This window comes from Leuciscus leuciscus (assembly GCF_965113295.1).
Source record: "Leuciscus leuciscus genome assembly, chromosome: 7".
In the NCBI taxonomy this organism is placed as follows: Eukaryota; Metazoa; Chordata; class Actinopteri; order Cypriniformes; family Leuciscidae; genus Leuciscus; species Leuciscus leuciscus.
This window is the reverse complement of record NC_138731.1, coordinates 41371045-41387066: the sequence shown is the minus strand read 5'-3', so window position 1 is coordinate 41387066 and position 16022 is coordinate 41371045. Positions and strand designations below refer to the sequence as shown.

At 38.0% G+C, this 16022-nt stretch overlaps 1 protein-coding gene across 4 annotated transcripts in view; it reads right to left on the bottom strand.

Moving 5' to 3' along the window:
- Positions 1-16022, bottom strand: part of stk39 (serine threonine kinase 39) — a 77933-nt gene that overhangs the window by 51787 nt on the left and 10124 nt on the right. For all 4 annotated transcript variants that reach the window (XM_082174735.1, XM_082174733.1, XM_082174734.1 and 1 more), the window contains exons 3-8: positions 15072-15180; positions 14675-14816; positions 11189-11244; positions 6398-6507; positions 4512-4613; positions 1201-1334 (exon numbers count right to left, since the gene is read on the bottom strand). In XM_082174735.1, the coding sequence (XP_082030861.1) occupies positions 1201-1334; positions 4512-4613; positions 6398-6507; positions 11189-11244; positions 14675-14816; positions 15072-15180 (653 nt within the window). The remainder of the gene's footprint in view (positions 1-1200; positions 1335-4511; positions 4614-6397; positions 6508-11188; positions 11245-14674; positions 14817-15071; positions 15181-16022) is intronic.

Here is a 16022-nt window from a genome sequence, read left to right as displayed (position 1 = left end):
GCGATAGACTTGTAGAACAATTCGTCATGTTTGCAACTTCACCTCATTGCCTGTAAGAGTCGCCAACGGACAAAAACAATGAGAAATGTACGTATGCCAGACATGAAATTGGCGTGGAGGAACGCACATTCTCGCGTTAATTTCAAGATTGATACATGAGGCCCCAGGACCGCAACTGTTATTTGCAAAAGTTAATTTTAATGGACATCCCAGATTGGCTGATCCGTACACACGCTCAATCAATGGATGGACGATCTGACAGGATTAACGTTAGCGCTACCTCCGGTTGAGTGGCCTGACTTCTACACCGACCTGATAGAGAAACTGAGCGTAAAGAGAAACTGAGGGCATATAAATCTTTAGATGCCTATAACTGTACTAAATAGTCACGTACAAGACTTGTGTGGTAGCCTACGATCTGCAGTAATGCCTAGCCAGCGCCGAGGCCAGACAGAGGACGACAATGTAAAGAGTGACATTACGGTGCAATTTTAATGATGTGAATATTTTCCAGAAATAAAAATTCCAGATACAGCATATTCATTTTTTAACTATGTATTTGATTACCCTTTCTTACCAGGTTCTTCAAAAAGTCTAGACACAATCAATCACAACAATGTATACAATCATAGATGATTCACAATCATTTAGAAAACATTATGCGATCAAATTTCAAATTGGAGCCTGTACTCCGTCGATTCTTGCACCCAACAACACAACAAGATGACATTTAATAACAATAATAATAATTTAAGCTCCTTATTATGTAGCCGAATCTGTGCTGGTTTGTATTGGCCGCCTCTAGTTTTCCCTTTGTTTTGCCACCAGCTAACGCCATAATGTAACTGTGACGTCGGCTCGAAATTGGTCTATATATTGACCGGACGAGACCCCTGATATAGACAGTGAACAAACCAGCAGCAATTTATGTTCTCGAGATCACATTAGCTCATCTGTATCTATTTGAGCGTGATCAGACCTACTTTGTCTGTGTGGAATTTCTTTTATTGACTGCAATTTATCTTTAGAGAGAACTTCTATTCAATAATGTACACAGCACAATTCAAATCAATATGTTTGCCTTGAGTATTAAAGGGCTTTGTTGAAACTTCTGAAACCTTCAGCATTCGTTATGATCTTTGGACACAGAACTACTTATTTGTGTGAACAAATAATGATGAATTGGCGGATTCCAATTACCTCTTTGCAGGGTCCTTCTGAAGGCACAAGGATATAAGTTTTCTAAAAGATTTCCCATACTTCTTAAGCATCTCTTTGTCCTCAACCCCAGTCTCCAGGGTCGGGGGATCGTTCTGCAGCGTGAGCATTAAAACCTGCAAACATCAGATATAAATAAAAAAAATACTTTTGGAATATTTGTAGGGTTGAGAGAAAGTCTTTCATGCTACTACTAGGTAGAGGAATACTTTTGAAATGCTAACTTATCTGCAAAACATCTTGTGAATTTTAATGAAAAGCCTGAACAATATCAAGAAAGATATAAACTGTGACAATTTTCATTTTTGGTGAACTATACTTTCACCCTCTGAGCCTGCAAAACCACATTAGATATTAGATCAACTGCACAGGCTTTGCATTCATTTAGTTAAAGAGGACCTATTATGCTTTTTTACACTTTCATCTTTCTTAAGTGTGAAATGTTCCTGCTCGGGCATGATAAAGTAGCCTGACGTCGTCATTCTCAGATTCTAGTCAGAATATGAGTCTGATATTGCTCCATTAGGCTGTGATTATGGGGCGTGTTTCAACCGAACCAGGAAGGAAAATGCCTCTGCACTCAATTGGATAGACCTACAACCAATCAGAGAAACGGCGTAAGTGACGTATGTTCTTCATTCATCTTTCCGATCGACAAATGCCTTGATCGCGGTTCTCTGTTCCTCTTTTAAAATGAATGCGCTGTCGATATCTTCTATAACAGACGCGATGGCGGAATCTACACATCTCAATTCTCCAGCAGCAGCCATCTTTGTTGTAAACGAATTCAACCCAAGCGAAATTACACAACGATTAGATGTAGTTTATTTAATAATTCATTACATTTATATAGCGCTTTTCTCGGCATTCAAAGCGCTTTACATAGAAGGGGGGGAATCTCCTCAACCACCACCAATGTGCAGCATCCACTTGGATGATGCGACGGCAGCCATATTGCGCCAGAACGCCCATCACACACCAGCTTACTGGTGGAGAGGAGACAGTGATGAAGCCAATCAGTATATGGGGAGGATTAGGAGGCCATGATGGACAGAGGCCACTGGGCAAATTTGGCCAGGATGCCGGGGTTACACCCCTACTCTTTCGAAAGACATCCTGGGATTTTTAATGACCACAGAGAGTCAGGACCTCGGTTTTACGTCTCATCCGAAGGACGGTGCTCTTTGACAGTATAGTGTCCCCATCACTATACTGGGGCGTTAGGACCCACACAGACCACAGGGTGAGCACCCCCTGCTGGCCTCACTAACACCTCTTCCAGCAGCAACCTGGTTTTCTCAGGAGGTCTCCCATCCAGGTACTAACCAGGCTCAGCCCTGCTTAGCTTGGTGTTTGGTGTTTTATGCCCCCAACGGCGCCTTCCAGGCAGCGAGGGGATGGGTAGGTTTAAGGTTGAGGGTAGGGTTAGCTGCCTCTAAGGAGCCATTCGGGGCTTAAAACACCATCGAGCGCTTAGCTTCAGTGGGCAACCGGTCTTGGGCTACAGGGTGACATGGCTGCTGGCAATTTAGGGCGTCTTTGACACTGAAGATCTTTTGTTTTTGTCTTTGATGAATGTTAATTTAGTCAGACTATAGGCCTACATTGTTATGTTTATCTAGTAAGATTGGTTTTGGTTTTACTTCTTTCTTTGATTTGGCACGGTCTAGTTCTTTTCTCTTTACATGCCAGCAGCCATGTCACCCTGTAGCCCAAGACCGGTTGCCCACTGAAGCTAAGCAGGGCTGAGCCTGGTTAGTACCTGGATGGGAGACCTCCTGGGAAAAAACAGGTTGCTGCTGGAAGAGGTGTTAGTGAGGCCAGTAGGGGGTGCTCACCCTGTGGTCTGTGTGGGTCCTAACGCCCCAGTGTAGTGATGGGGACACTATACTGTCAAAGAGCACCGTCCTTCGGATGAGACGTAAAACCGAGGTCCTGACTCTCTGTGGTCATTAAAAATCCCATGGCACTCCTCGTAAAGAGTAGGGGTGTAACCCCGGTGTCCTGGCCACATTCCACCCATTGGCCCTTACCAATTATGGCCTCGTAATAATCCCCTTCCATTGAATTGGCTCCATCACTCTCTCTCCTCTCTCCACCTATAGCTGGTGTGTGGTGAGCGCACTGGCGCCGTAGTACTGTGGCTGCCGTCGCATCATCCAAGTGGATGCTGCACATTGGTGGTGGTTGAGGAGAGATCCCCTGATATGATTGTAAAGCGCTTTGGGTGTACAGTAGTACATATGAAAGCGCTATATAAATGCCTCATTCATTCATTCATTCATTACCTCTTTCTTTTTGTAAACTTTTTCTTTGGTTTGTATAAGTTGTACATTTATGTAAACAATTATTTTGAGGTGTCCTTTTCATCTCGTTTCTCATTGTAATAAATTATCACTTTACTTAAACATTGGTTTGTGTGTGAGATGTTTTCCAGTACACGTTCAGCATTTTAATGTTGCATGCCTTATTCTCTCTAGACTAAAAGGGTTTGTAACAGCTACTGTTGAGCATCTGTCCATCATCATATAAAGCCCGCCCTGACAATTTGATTGGTCCGAACAGCTCTGGTTCGAGCATAGTTGCTCCACAACGGATCAAGTCCAGACCGAACTTCCCGACCTAAAATGTTGTGGGTGACTGGGCGACTGTGGCATCCAGGCTAAGGAAAAAGCTCTGCAAAGTTAAAAAGCACAAAGTTCCTCCAGCGTGAGTTATTCTCTATATCAGTGTCACAGTTTCTGAACTCCCTGAAACGCCTCCATTGTAGTCTTGAGTTTTCTTCCAGACACTTACGAACACGTCAAAATATTCCTCATTTAAATAATTCCCGCCCACAGCATAAGCAATGGCCTGGTTGAGTTCAGTTAGTAGTGTGTTAAAACTTGCAGTTATGGTAAGGGTGTGACACTTCTCAAACACGCTCGAAACGGTTTACCAATCACAACTCACTGATCCAACTGACCAATCAGAGCACATTGTGCTTTTCACAAGGAGGGGCTTCATAGAGACAGGAAATAAACAGAGCGTTACTGACAGACTGGGAAGAGACGAGCAGGGATAATGTCAGATATGGGGAAAATAATGTGTATTTTGAACATTCAAGCATAAAAACCTATTCTAGTAGAGCCAAAAAACAAATAGCATAATAGGTCCTCTTTAAAATTGACAGTACAGACAATTAAAATAAACCACCAACACTTGATTTACCTTGTGAAACTGTTAAAAAAACAGGGTTTTCACCAAAGCACACAGCACGAATCATCACATGAATAGGCAGTTGTCCCGTTTACCTTCATGGGGGGGTACCGATGATACGGCGCAGAGCCTGTTGCAAGTTCAATGGCAGTGATTCCGAAACTCCAAATGTCAGCTTTGAAGTCGTAACCCCGTACCTGCAGTCACATGACATGCTAACTGACATCAGTTGATGGAATGGCAAACTATGACCCACATCAGCCATAAACAGCTGTTATTTTCCCACAGCAGAAATCAAATGATTTAAGTCACCATTTTTTTTTATGGAACACTGCAGTATTTATTATAAATGATTGATTCGTGACCATTGTTTTTTTTATTCATTTGCCCTCGTAATCTTTAATCAAAATAACTTCCCCTCCCTCTTGCTCATTGATGACGAGGGCGGGACAACCAACCTGTCACTCACATGAGATCCATCAATAGCAAACCACAACCATCCAATCAATTCCCCATGGACACAATCAAGTCCCGCCCTAAAATTGATGTTGTTCAAGAAGCCGTTTCATTTGGATATACGTCACATTAGAGAAGAAAAGACTATTTCAACTTTCATTTTATGCTGACTTTAACTTTAACCTTAATCTCCATGATCTGTGCTATAATAGTTTAATGGTTATTAATAATTCAGTAAAGGAAAAGCTCTTAGAAATAGGCTAGCTGTGAACACTTTCACGGTTCAAAGATCCTTCATTTTACAGTAGATGAAAGAAACATTTTGCTTTGTTACAAAACCAAGTGAGCATCTTTCTTCTTCAGCAACTACGCTTCAGTTGATTCAGTTATCATATCGCTGTTCTAACGGCATGAGAGTCTAATAAGCATAAAAAGTAATAGCACACATAAATATTGGGTAAAATAGTAGATTTAAATTTTAATTAATTACATTATTAAGAAACTAATTCAGAAACTTGTATTCAGCAAGGATGCATTAAATTGATCAAAAGTGACAGTAAAGATATTTATAATGTATCAATGATTTCTATTTCAAATAAATGCTGTTCTAATGAACTTTCTATTCATCAAAGAATCCTGAAAAAGGATTTTCAACATTGATAATAATCAGAAATGTTTCTTGAGCAGAAACTCAGCATATTAGAATGATTTCTGAAGGATCATGTGACACTGAAGACTGGAGTAATGATGATGAAAATTCAGCTTTGATCACAGGAATAAATTACATTTTAAAACATGTGACCCTGGATAACAAAACCAGTCACAAGTCGCACGGGTATATTTGTGGCAATAGCCAACAATACATTGAATGGGTCAAAATTATGGATTTTTCTTTCATGCCAAAGATCATTAGGATATTAAGTAAAGACCAAGTAAAAAAACATTTATTTTTGTGAGTGAATGCAGCACAATCGTGAAAATAAATGGACAAATTTAAAGGCGATTTTCTCAATGTTTCGATTTTTTTGCACCCTCAGATTCCAGATTTTCAAATAGTTGTATCTCGACCACATATTTTCCTGTCCTAACAAACCATACATCAATGGAAAGCTTATTTATTCAGCTTTCAGATGATGTATAAATCTCAATTGTGACCCATGTGGTTTTGTGGTCCAGGGTCACATATATTCAAATTAAAATGATTATTTACAATTTTAATAATAGTACTGTTTTACTTTATAAATGCAGCATAGGTGAACATAAGAATGTTCTTTAAAAAATTTGTAAAAATGGTAGTGTTTGATATTGATAGATTTCAGTATGGAATAATCAACATTTCTTGCTTTGTCCACTATCTTTGATGGATTATGCTATTGAGAATGCTTGTCAATGGCAATGCATACTGGGATTGACTTATTCATGTCTTATAAGGATACATTTAATGCTGCTTTAAAATGAGGCTCAAATAGACTATCTTACTACTACAGTATGTACACTTTAATGTTGGTTCTCTGAGCAAACTGACCTGCTCCATCACCTCCGGGGCCATCCAGCACGGGGTCCCCACAAACGTCTTCCTCACTTTGTGTCTAGTGACGTCTCCACCGGTGGCCAGAAAAGCACTCACACCGAAATCTACAGAGTCAACAGTTTCAAGATGAGTAACAACCACATCAAAGGATCATGCACAAATAACATCTATTAAAACATGGGTTGAAGGGCTGAAAGTAAATGTTTAAACGGATATTCAATTGGACATGCATGCACATGAAAGATAGACATACAGTCTGATAAATGTGTTTGTTCAGAAAACATGTCTTTCCAAAAATCTAAACAGTATGTCTATCCTTCACAGCCATATTTACATTTTCTTTCAACAATCAGATTTTTGTTTTGAGATTGTAGTTCACATCAGAGCTTTTTCTATTGAAATGTTTGACAGATAAAAAAATTAAAAAAACATTTTCACACACAAAAGGTGAATCTCATAAAAAACAAACAAAAACAAAAAAGGGTCAATATTTTACTGCAAAAATTATATTTTGCATAAAAAAAAAAATAAAGCCTATTTTTAGGCTAATTAATGTGGTTTGCCTTGTGAAACAATTAAAAAATCAGAAAAGATTTATGTATTTGTGAATGAATCCTCATGAAAACATTTTCCAGGTTACGTACACTTTAAAAAAATAAAAAAATAATAATAATCAAAGAAAACAACTGTATTTCGTCTAAAGCAAATGAGTCCTACAGTAATTTAGGACAATTAACACATTTCATATTTTCTGTGAATTTTTTTTATTATTTCGATTCTGTTTATTGCTGAAAAATAATGATATATTCTTTCAAAAGTATTCATTGGTAGTTGATGCATAGCATGATCAAGATTATAGGTTAAACTTTTTATGAAAGAGTGAAGATGCATTTTTTAGGTCTTGAAAGGTTTCACTGTTTCATTCAATCATGATTTAAGGTAATTGGATGTAATTGGAAAAAGAGAGAACCTAATTAGAATCATCATTGAAAATAATGGGAATTAAAAAAAAACTCAAAAGTAAAAATGTGATACTTTCAGAAAATGTTTAGAAATAAAGTTAATTATTTCACAGTGGAAAAATAGGCTTAATTTTTTATGTAAAATTTTTTTTTTGGGGGGGGGGGGGTTAAATTTAGGGGGGGGGGGAGGTTAAATTTAAACCAATTTAACCTGGATTCACCCATGTGTGTGTGTGTGTGTGTGTGTGTGTGTGTGTGTGTGTGTGTGTGTGTGTGTGAGCGTGTGTGTGTGTGTGTGTGTGTGTGTGTGTGTGTGTGTGTGTGTGTGTGTGTGTGTGTGTGTGTGTGTGTGTGTGTGTGTGTGTGTGTGTGTGTGTGTGTGTGTGTGTGTGTGTGAAAACGTTTTATAAATTTGTCTGTCAAACATTTCAATAGAAAAAGCTCTGATGTGACCTACAATCTCAACAAAGGCAAGCCAAGGTCGCGGGTGGAAACCCCTGTTACATAAAACCAATCAATATTCCAGAACTAGATCAGTCAGTTTCCCTCCAGGGACGGAAAAAGCCCCATTTCAGGAATTTAACACTTCTCCACAGTACGATCAATGTATCTCAGGCCTGTTTCTCTGCTCTCCTTCATGTCGCTCGAACTTGCAAATTCACAAAACAAAATGTAAAAGAGAACAAAAGTTGAAAATATATGATCATTTAATAATCAAAACATAATTAACTTTCTTGACAGCGGTTTGACTGACTGATTAAATCACTGCTTTTTATTGCTTTTATAGTTAGCATAATTAAAGTTAATTACCATGGTTTAATCTCTCTTAAGGCCCATAAATGTTGCTTTTTAGAGTGACAACCAATATTAATTAAAACAGGATTTTTACAGCTAAAGAAAGCTTAATTAACTCATGGCTATAAATAAGCTCTTAAAAAGGGCTGAAATAATTATGCGACTGAATATTAAGGGCCCTATGTCACACCCAGCACAATGCAGCTCCAAGCGCGACGCAAGTGTTTTTTGCTAGTTTCAGCCCGACGCAGTTATCATTTTCACGTCTTGCGCCACGTTGTTTAAATAGCAAGTGCATTTGCGCCCATAGAGCATCACAGTCCCGCCCACAGCCCGAGAGCGCTTCGGTGCCGGAAGTAAATTTCCCATTCATTTCTCCCATTGACGTTTTCGAAAATCCGTATCTAAAGAGTTTTAGAGCATGTCTGAGGATAACCAGCTACGGCTGAACTCATAGGCATACAACATATCATTTCGAGTGAAAAAACGGCGAGAAAATCCCAAAAAAAGTCAAAGGTACAAGACTGTGTACATATTTTCATTTCCGAGCGAAGGAACTACTCATCCCATAAACCACCGCGCCTCACTGAAGTCGACTGAAGCCACAACCGCGAAAGAGCCTTTAGAGCGACTTTAAAATCTGACGACAGCCACGCGAACTTTTTCTTGTGCCGTTTATAGCAGTTCTTTCAGTAGTAATTGTGTAAATAGACTGGAAAGCATGGCTGGTGGTCCGCGGCTCACGGGTGCAGATCTGGCAGTCCGCGCGGCGTTCTGCTCATCAGTTTCAGCGGCCCACGGGCAGGTTGCTGACAAATGCCTCAACAATTTCCCACTTGTGATCCATGCTCATTTTATTCATGAAGTTATAGTTCATCCTTAATTTTAATAACATTTAATGTATTTTCTTAATAACAACAAGTGAAAATTAAAAAGTGAAGGTCAGCAAACCAGAAAGTGCATCATATTCAGTTTATTAACTTGCCATAAATTATTACACAAATGTTCAGTAAATGCATGAAGAGCTCTCTATGGCTCTGGGTATGCCTAAGCTAAATATTGTTTTGACAGTGGCATCATAAAATGCTTGATATGACTCATACCATATATGAAGACTCCTCGGTTCAAATGTCACATCAGTGATACAGTGCAAAAAAACGCAACAGTTTTTTTTTTTTTTTCTATTTATCTTGAGTCTTCACGAACTTTCGCGGGGTTTACACGAGCTCCACCAATCAGATGCATCACTGTGGGATTGTGGGATTGTTTAGGATTGTGGGTAATGAAGTACTTCTCCAAGACATCGCGAATAAAAGGCATTTATCTCAAAACAAGGTTAGTGCCCCATGAACTTTTGGCGGTTATATGAGCATATACAATCGCTTAGTACAGCCGTAGCTGGTTTTAAGTCTACCATGTATGGTTACGTTTTTATGGCTTATACCCCAGCTGTCAATGGAGAAATTGTATTGAATTTTTACTTCCGGCACCGGCTGTGGGCGGGACTGTGATGCTCTATTTGTGCGCCCATGGGTGTGCTGGTCTGAAAACGAAGCGAGTTCAGGCGCATTGTTGGCACGTTGCTATTTTGAGGCAACATTGACCAACTGAACCCTGGTCTAAAGTCAATGGCGCAATATTATTATTGCTTTGTTATTTAAAGAGCGCGTTAGTAATGTGCGCCTATAGGCGGATGGATGGATGCTGGATGGCAGAGGCGGGCTAAATACACATTAATTGCGCAGATATTAACATAAATAAATACATAATCTCTGTATTACATACATAATACATTACATACATAGTCTCCAATGCCATCTCTCTCATGTCCGTCCATCCTCGGGATGCTGCTGTTCTTCTTCGCGTGATTTTTTCCCCCACAAACTACTTCAGCGGAGCCTACACCAAACACTGATCCCTAAACCTACCCGTCATTGTAACCTTAACCAATGAAATTAGCTGCAGGGTGGGATTTCTGCTTAACTGGTTTGCGCCCAGTGGGATTAAAAAAAATAAAAAATGTATAGAAAGATAAAAAAATACGGGAGAAATACAGGAAAATATTTAAACGGGATGATAGCGGGATAGCAAGGTAAAATACGGGAGAAAAACTGGAGGGTTGATAGGTATGCTGATTGGTTTAACACACGTAAATCCCAAAACACACCCATTACTCATTAAGAGAATAGGCAGAACCCTTTTAGACCACGCGCTTAGATCGTTAAAATAGGGCCCTAAGAATGCATTGGTCAAAATCAGTTAAGACCAACAAAGAAATGTATAACATATTTTGAGTCATACATCTTTTATATATATATAATTTTATGTTTTCCCCTGAGGTCCATGTATAATGTTAAGTTTTTTAAAACATCCATCTATCTATCATCTATCTATCTCACTCTTAAAACTAGAAAGAGAAGTTAATTGTGACAAACTTTTATGTTGACAAAGACTTCTATTCATTTTATAAGCTTTCAGCATGTTTTAGCATGTTGCTAACAAGTTTTATCATGTTTTTATCATGTAGTGGCATGTGTCTAGTATTATTTAGATTTCATGTTTTAACACACTATTACTATACATTGCTAGCATTTATTAACATGTTGCAAGCATTTTAACATGTCGACATGAATTAGCATGTTACTAGCATGTCTTACCAAATTGATAAAAATGTCTCTGACTTGTTTTAACACTTTGCTAGCATGTTGCTAGCATGAATGAGTATGACAGCACATTGCTAACATGTTAACATATTGCTAATGTTTTAACATGTTGCCAGCATATTTTAACATGTTTCTAGCATGAATGATCATGTTGCTAACATGTTTTAACATGTTGTTATTAACATGAATTAGCATGTTGCTAACATGTTTTAACATTTTTGTCCTAAGCTGGTTGCTAGGCCAGACAAGATGTTGGTGGTTTAACTTACTAAGTATTAACTAACTTTAATACAAAAAGGAACTTTTTTTTAAAGAAAATCTACAGTAAAGTTTCAGTAAAGTCAAAGGCAAACAAAGTTACAAACCTGCGATCTGCACCGATCCATCTTCTCCCAGTAGAATATTACCAGCCTTCACGTCCCTGAGGTCAAAACCAAGACAAAGCACACACATGTCACGGTTTATTATAATCTTAAACATTAACAATAATGCCAGTGGCTGAAGAATGAATCCGCATGTTTATGAATTTTTCAGACCATTATTACAGCAGTGATGGCCTGGAGGGAAAAGACCACATTAGTATTTTTCAGCACTTAACATGCAGAGGAATTTAATTAAAGCATATTTTACTCTAGTTTCACAAAACCAGACGTTTGACTGTCAGCATAAAGTCTGGCCAATTTGCATCCTATTTGGAGCAAGAGTTGTTCACTCAAACAGGAAGAGACCATCTGAAATGCATGTGAAATGACAAGCCATAAATCATTTAGTCATTTAGGCCCGGGTAAATCTGAAATCAATACTGCAGAGAATGTGTGTAAACTTCATCAGAATTAAATCCAAATTTAAATCCTTCCAAATATAACTCAGAAAACAAAGTGAAATATGCAGTTATGTTCATGGATGTCTAATTTACTTGGTATTTACCTAGTAGGTGTTTAAAAAAAACTCTTTTGAGTATCTTTCAAAACATTGATGCCACTAACTAAACTTCAAGTTTAAGAATGATTAAGGCCCTGTTTACACCTGGTATTAAGATGCGTTTTGGTCGATCGGATCACAAGTGGACGACACTAAATACAGGTGTAAATGGGGTCTAAAAAGCTTTGAGCTTGTCCACGTTCGATTTAAACTTTGTCGGCCGGAGACCCAAGTTTGGTTTAAAGACGAAAAACGTACCAAGCACAATGTTCTCTCATCATTCCTGATTTCTAACACACTCTCACAGCGTTCGGCTGGTCTTGTGGCTGTCAGAGCAGAAACTAAAGCTGATGCTCTGTATGTTTTACCTTGTCTCCAGTCGCGTTCAAATGTAAATTGCACGAGCTTATTTTGTCCATTAGATCAAAAGACCTGAAAAAAAAACATAAATTGACCCACCCATAGACCCTTCCCTCGAAGAAATCAGGACAGAAGTGGTTAAAAGTGGAGAAAAGAGACGGATTTAAACAGCAGGTGTAAACGGGAATGTGTCTCCCTCGTCTACTTGTGATCCGATAGACCAAAACGCATCTTAAAGGGTTAGTTCACCCCAAAATGAAAACTATCCCATCATTTACTCACCCTCAAGCCATCCTAGGTGTGTATATGACTTTCTTCTTTCAGCCAAACACAATCAGAGTTATATTTATAAAAAAATATATATCCTGGCTCTTCCAAGCTTTATACAGGGTTTCTGCAGGGTTTGGTCAGTCAAATTTAAGACTTTTTAAGACCTTTTTATGACCATTATGATTGAAATTTATGACCTACACGAATTACGAAAAATCATTAAAATTCCTTTCAAAAGTTTTTTTTTTTAATTGACTTTCATTGAAAGTAACAAGATGTATTATTTAAATGCCTAAAGACAGCTCCAACGCCTTCTTACCCAGTGTGCAATATGCTTGATACTGATTATTTGCAACAGGCTTGAGCCAACTACTAAACACACCATCTTTGAGCCATGGCTCGTTAAATGTACACTTTCCCATTGTGATAGACCGGGAGTTTTCAGTTAGGGCTGGGCAATATGGCCAAAAACAATTATCACGATAATTGTTTTATATTAGTCAATATCGATAATTATCACGATAAATGTCAAATCTTTATTTCTTTCAAGTTTAAAGGCAGACTGTTGCTTCTAAGTGAAAGTTGTAGAAACCAGAGCTTTAATTGTGGTTTTAAACTAACTTTACTCTTTATTGTCAGAAAATATAATGACAAACACTTACTAAAACAGGTGAACATTTCACAAATCTGAGGTAGGACATTCAAACATTTGTTATTTGTCCTTAACAAAATAAATATCTTTATTGGGAAAATAATTACTTAGTTTCTGCATGTGCTAATAGGGGCCAAGTCTTGAAACAGGTTTGTGTTGCCTAACTTTGATGGCACATATCTTCAGGAAATGTATGAAAAACAGTAGCCTAAATACATTATTAAATACTGTAAATATTCCATTAGTCCTTTAATACATTATCAGCACTAATAATATAATAAAATTCAATATGTATATCCCACATGGTGCAGTTAATATTACTAGGCTAACGTTACAGTAAATCCATGATAAATGATGGGAGATTGTAGACGGAAAAGCCTTCAGACTGTATCGTTGTGCAGAGTTTCTCCTGTTGGTCAGCGCTGTTTAATCTGCCTTTAAACTGGTTTAAATCACTGAGACAGTGTGTTCTTCGCTGAATTCAAGCACTTCTCACTGGATCTTGTGACCGAGACCGATCAGAGTAAACGCATCAGTTCTATTGAGCTCGGGCTGCGCTGCCGTTTGGACTTGGAGCCGAGCGGGTAAATGGTTCGTGTGGCGCGCGTTTCAAATGAGCGTTCCGCTTTTGCCGCATTTAACCTGTGCATTTAACATTATGCCGCCAGCGCATTTTCAGGCCAGGGGGAAAAAGCAATGGTAGAACCAACGAATGAACGAGCATATCAATTTAAGACGTGGCTAAATGAAATTTATGACCTTGTATGGAAAATCCGGACGTTTTTATGACTTTTTATGGCCTAAAATTCTGATGATTAAATTTAAGACGTTTTATGACTTTTTATGACTCCGCGGAAACCCTGTTTATAATGGGAGTGAATAGAGCCTGAGATTTTGAAGACCAAAAAAGCGCATCCATCCATCATAAAAGTAATCCATGGAGGGTGTTAATAACGGCCTTCTGAAGAGAAGCCATGTGTTTTTGTAAGAAAATTATTCCATATTTAAAACTTTATAAACTGTAATCAGTAGCTTCTGGTAACGCCTGTTCATGCGTTCACGAAACAGTCGAGTTCCGGCGTACGATTTAGGACTTAGGCGTAGCGTAAGCTTAGGTGAGAGTAGATGCGTCTCGCGGTTCAAACAAATAACAAACTCAAGCTCCTCCGACATTTCTCTTTAAAAATTCTCGTTTTAGACTTATTAGACTAATTCGTGACTGGTGTTTTGTTTTGCTCTATCCTCTGCGCTTTCGTTCGTGAGTACGTCATGCGTCGGGTCAGAGGTCACTCTTCCGCCTGAACTAGACTCGCGTACAGCCGTAGCCAGAAGCCAGTCATTTTAGTTTATAAAGTTCTAATTATAGATATTTTTCTTACAAAAACACATCGCTTTGCTTCAGAAGGCATTATTACCCACTGGAGCCATATGGATTTTTTTTGATGATGGGTGGATGCACTTGTTGGGCTTCAAAATCTCAGGCTCTATTCGTTCTCATTATAAAGCTTGGAAGAGCCAGGATATTTTTTACTGTAACTCTTGATTGTCAACTAGGAAAACTTTAAGTTCAAGTACGACTGAAGCAAATGGCCTGTGATTGCAAGGGAGTTACATAGTGGAATAGTGACAATAATAGATTTTTCCTTACCTGTGAATCTGCCCATTTTTGTGGAGATAATCTAATCCCTCCAGTACTTCCTTCAGAATGGTTGCTATTGTGGATTCATCTAGGACACCGTTTTTATGCTCTCCTTTGATGAACGTGTGCTTTATGATGTCTAACACTGATCCTGGATGAAAAAAAAGCCTTGTAATCACACAAAACACATGCAAATCTACAAAATATACATGCATATAACACATACAGTTGCCACAAATAGTATTTGGACACAAAAACTGAGCATTGGATAACATTATCAAATCAAAATGACATTTAAAAAACACAACCACACTTTTGGCAAAACATTTCATAAGCAGCTTGTTTTAAATGATAAAACAAAACATTTAGTGTTAAAAATGAATACAATAAGACTGATTCCTCTCACCTCCACTCAGGAGTTTCATGACGAGCCAAAGTTCATCTTTCACAACGAATGAAGTGTAGTATGTGACCACGTTTGGATGGTTACACTGGCTCATGGCTTGGATCTCTTTCTGTGGAGACAGATGGAGGTGTCTAGCTTTATAATGCACGTCTTTAATTATGTCTATGTGCTTTATAATGCATGCACATCACAGAATTTGCAATGGTAGAAACAGAGAGAAGTTCTTGAACTGATTTATAAAAGACACCATTCACCAATAGAATAAATCTCACCAAATCTGTGTGTTCAGATCATATTTCACCCCATAATCACCCCCAAAAAAGGAAATTAAGCCTGTGTTTATGACTATGAATTGTTTGACTTCTAAAACATGTAAATACCAATTAAACACATTTATCCTCCAATTTTCATTACCCTATTAGACAAAAAAAAATCAATTCTCATTACTGTAATGTCATGTATATTGTTGGCTCTTTTAAAAAATGGCTTTTGCTCCTCACTTTGGATAAAAGTGTCTGCTAAATGAATTAATGCAAATGTACATGAATCAGATCTTACTGTCCATTGCAGAAAAACATTTATTCAATTTGATTAAATTATTTATTTGAGCCATCATTCCATTCTCTAAATGTATTAAAATGTTTCAGTAATATGCATACAAATGTTTCTGATCTGTTATCATGTATTGTTATATTGATGTGTATACATGGTAATGATTAGTATTAAAAAAAACAAAAATTTTAAAACTACATTTAAAGTCCCCCTGCAGTCAATAACTTTATCCAAAAGTCATCTTTGATAATCCAAATATAATATTTAAAACTTTTTCTTCCTGTTAAAATAATTGTTTCATGCCTTAACATAGCTTGAATGTAACTACACCATTACTTCATTTAGTATACGCGGATACATTAATATGCAAATTAGTCTCCGCCTCCACTCACTCACACC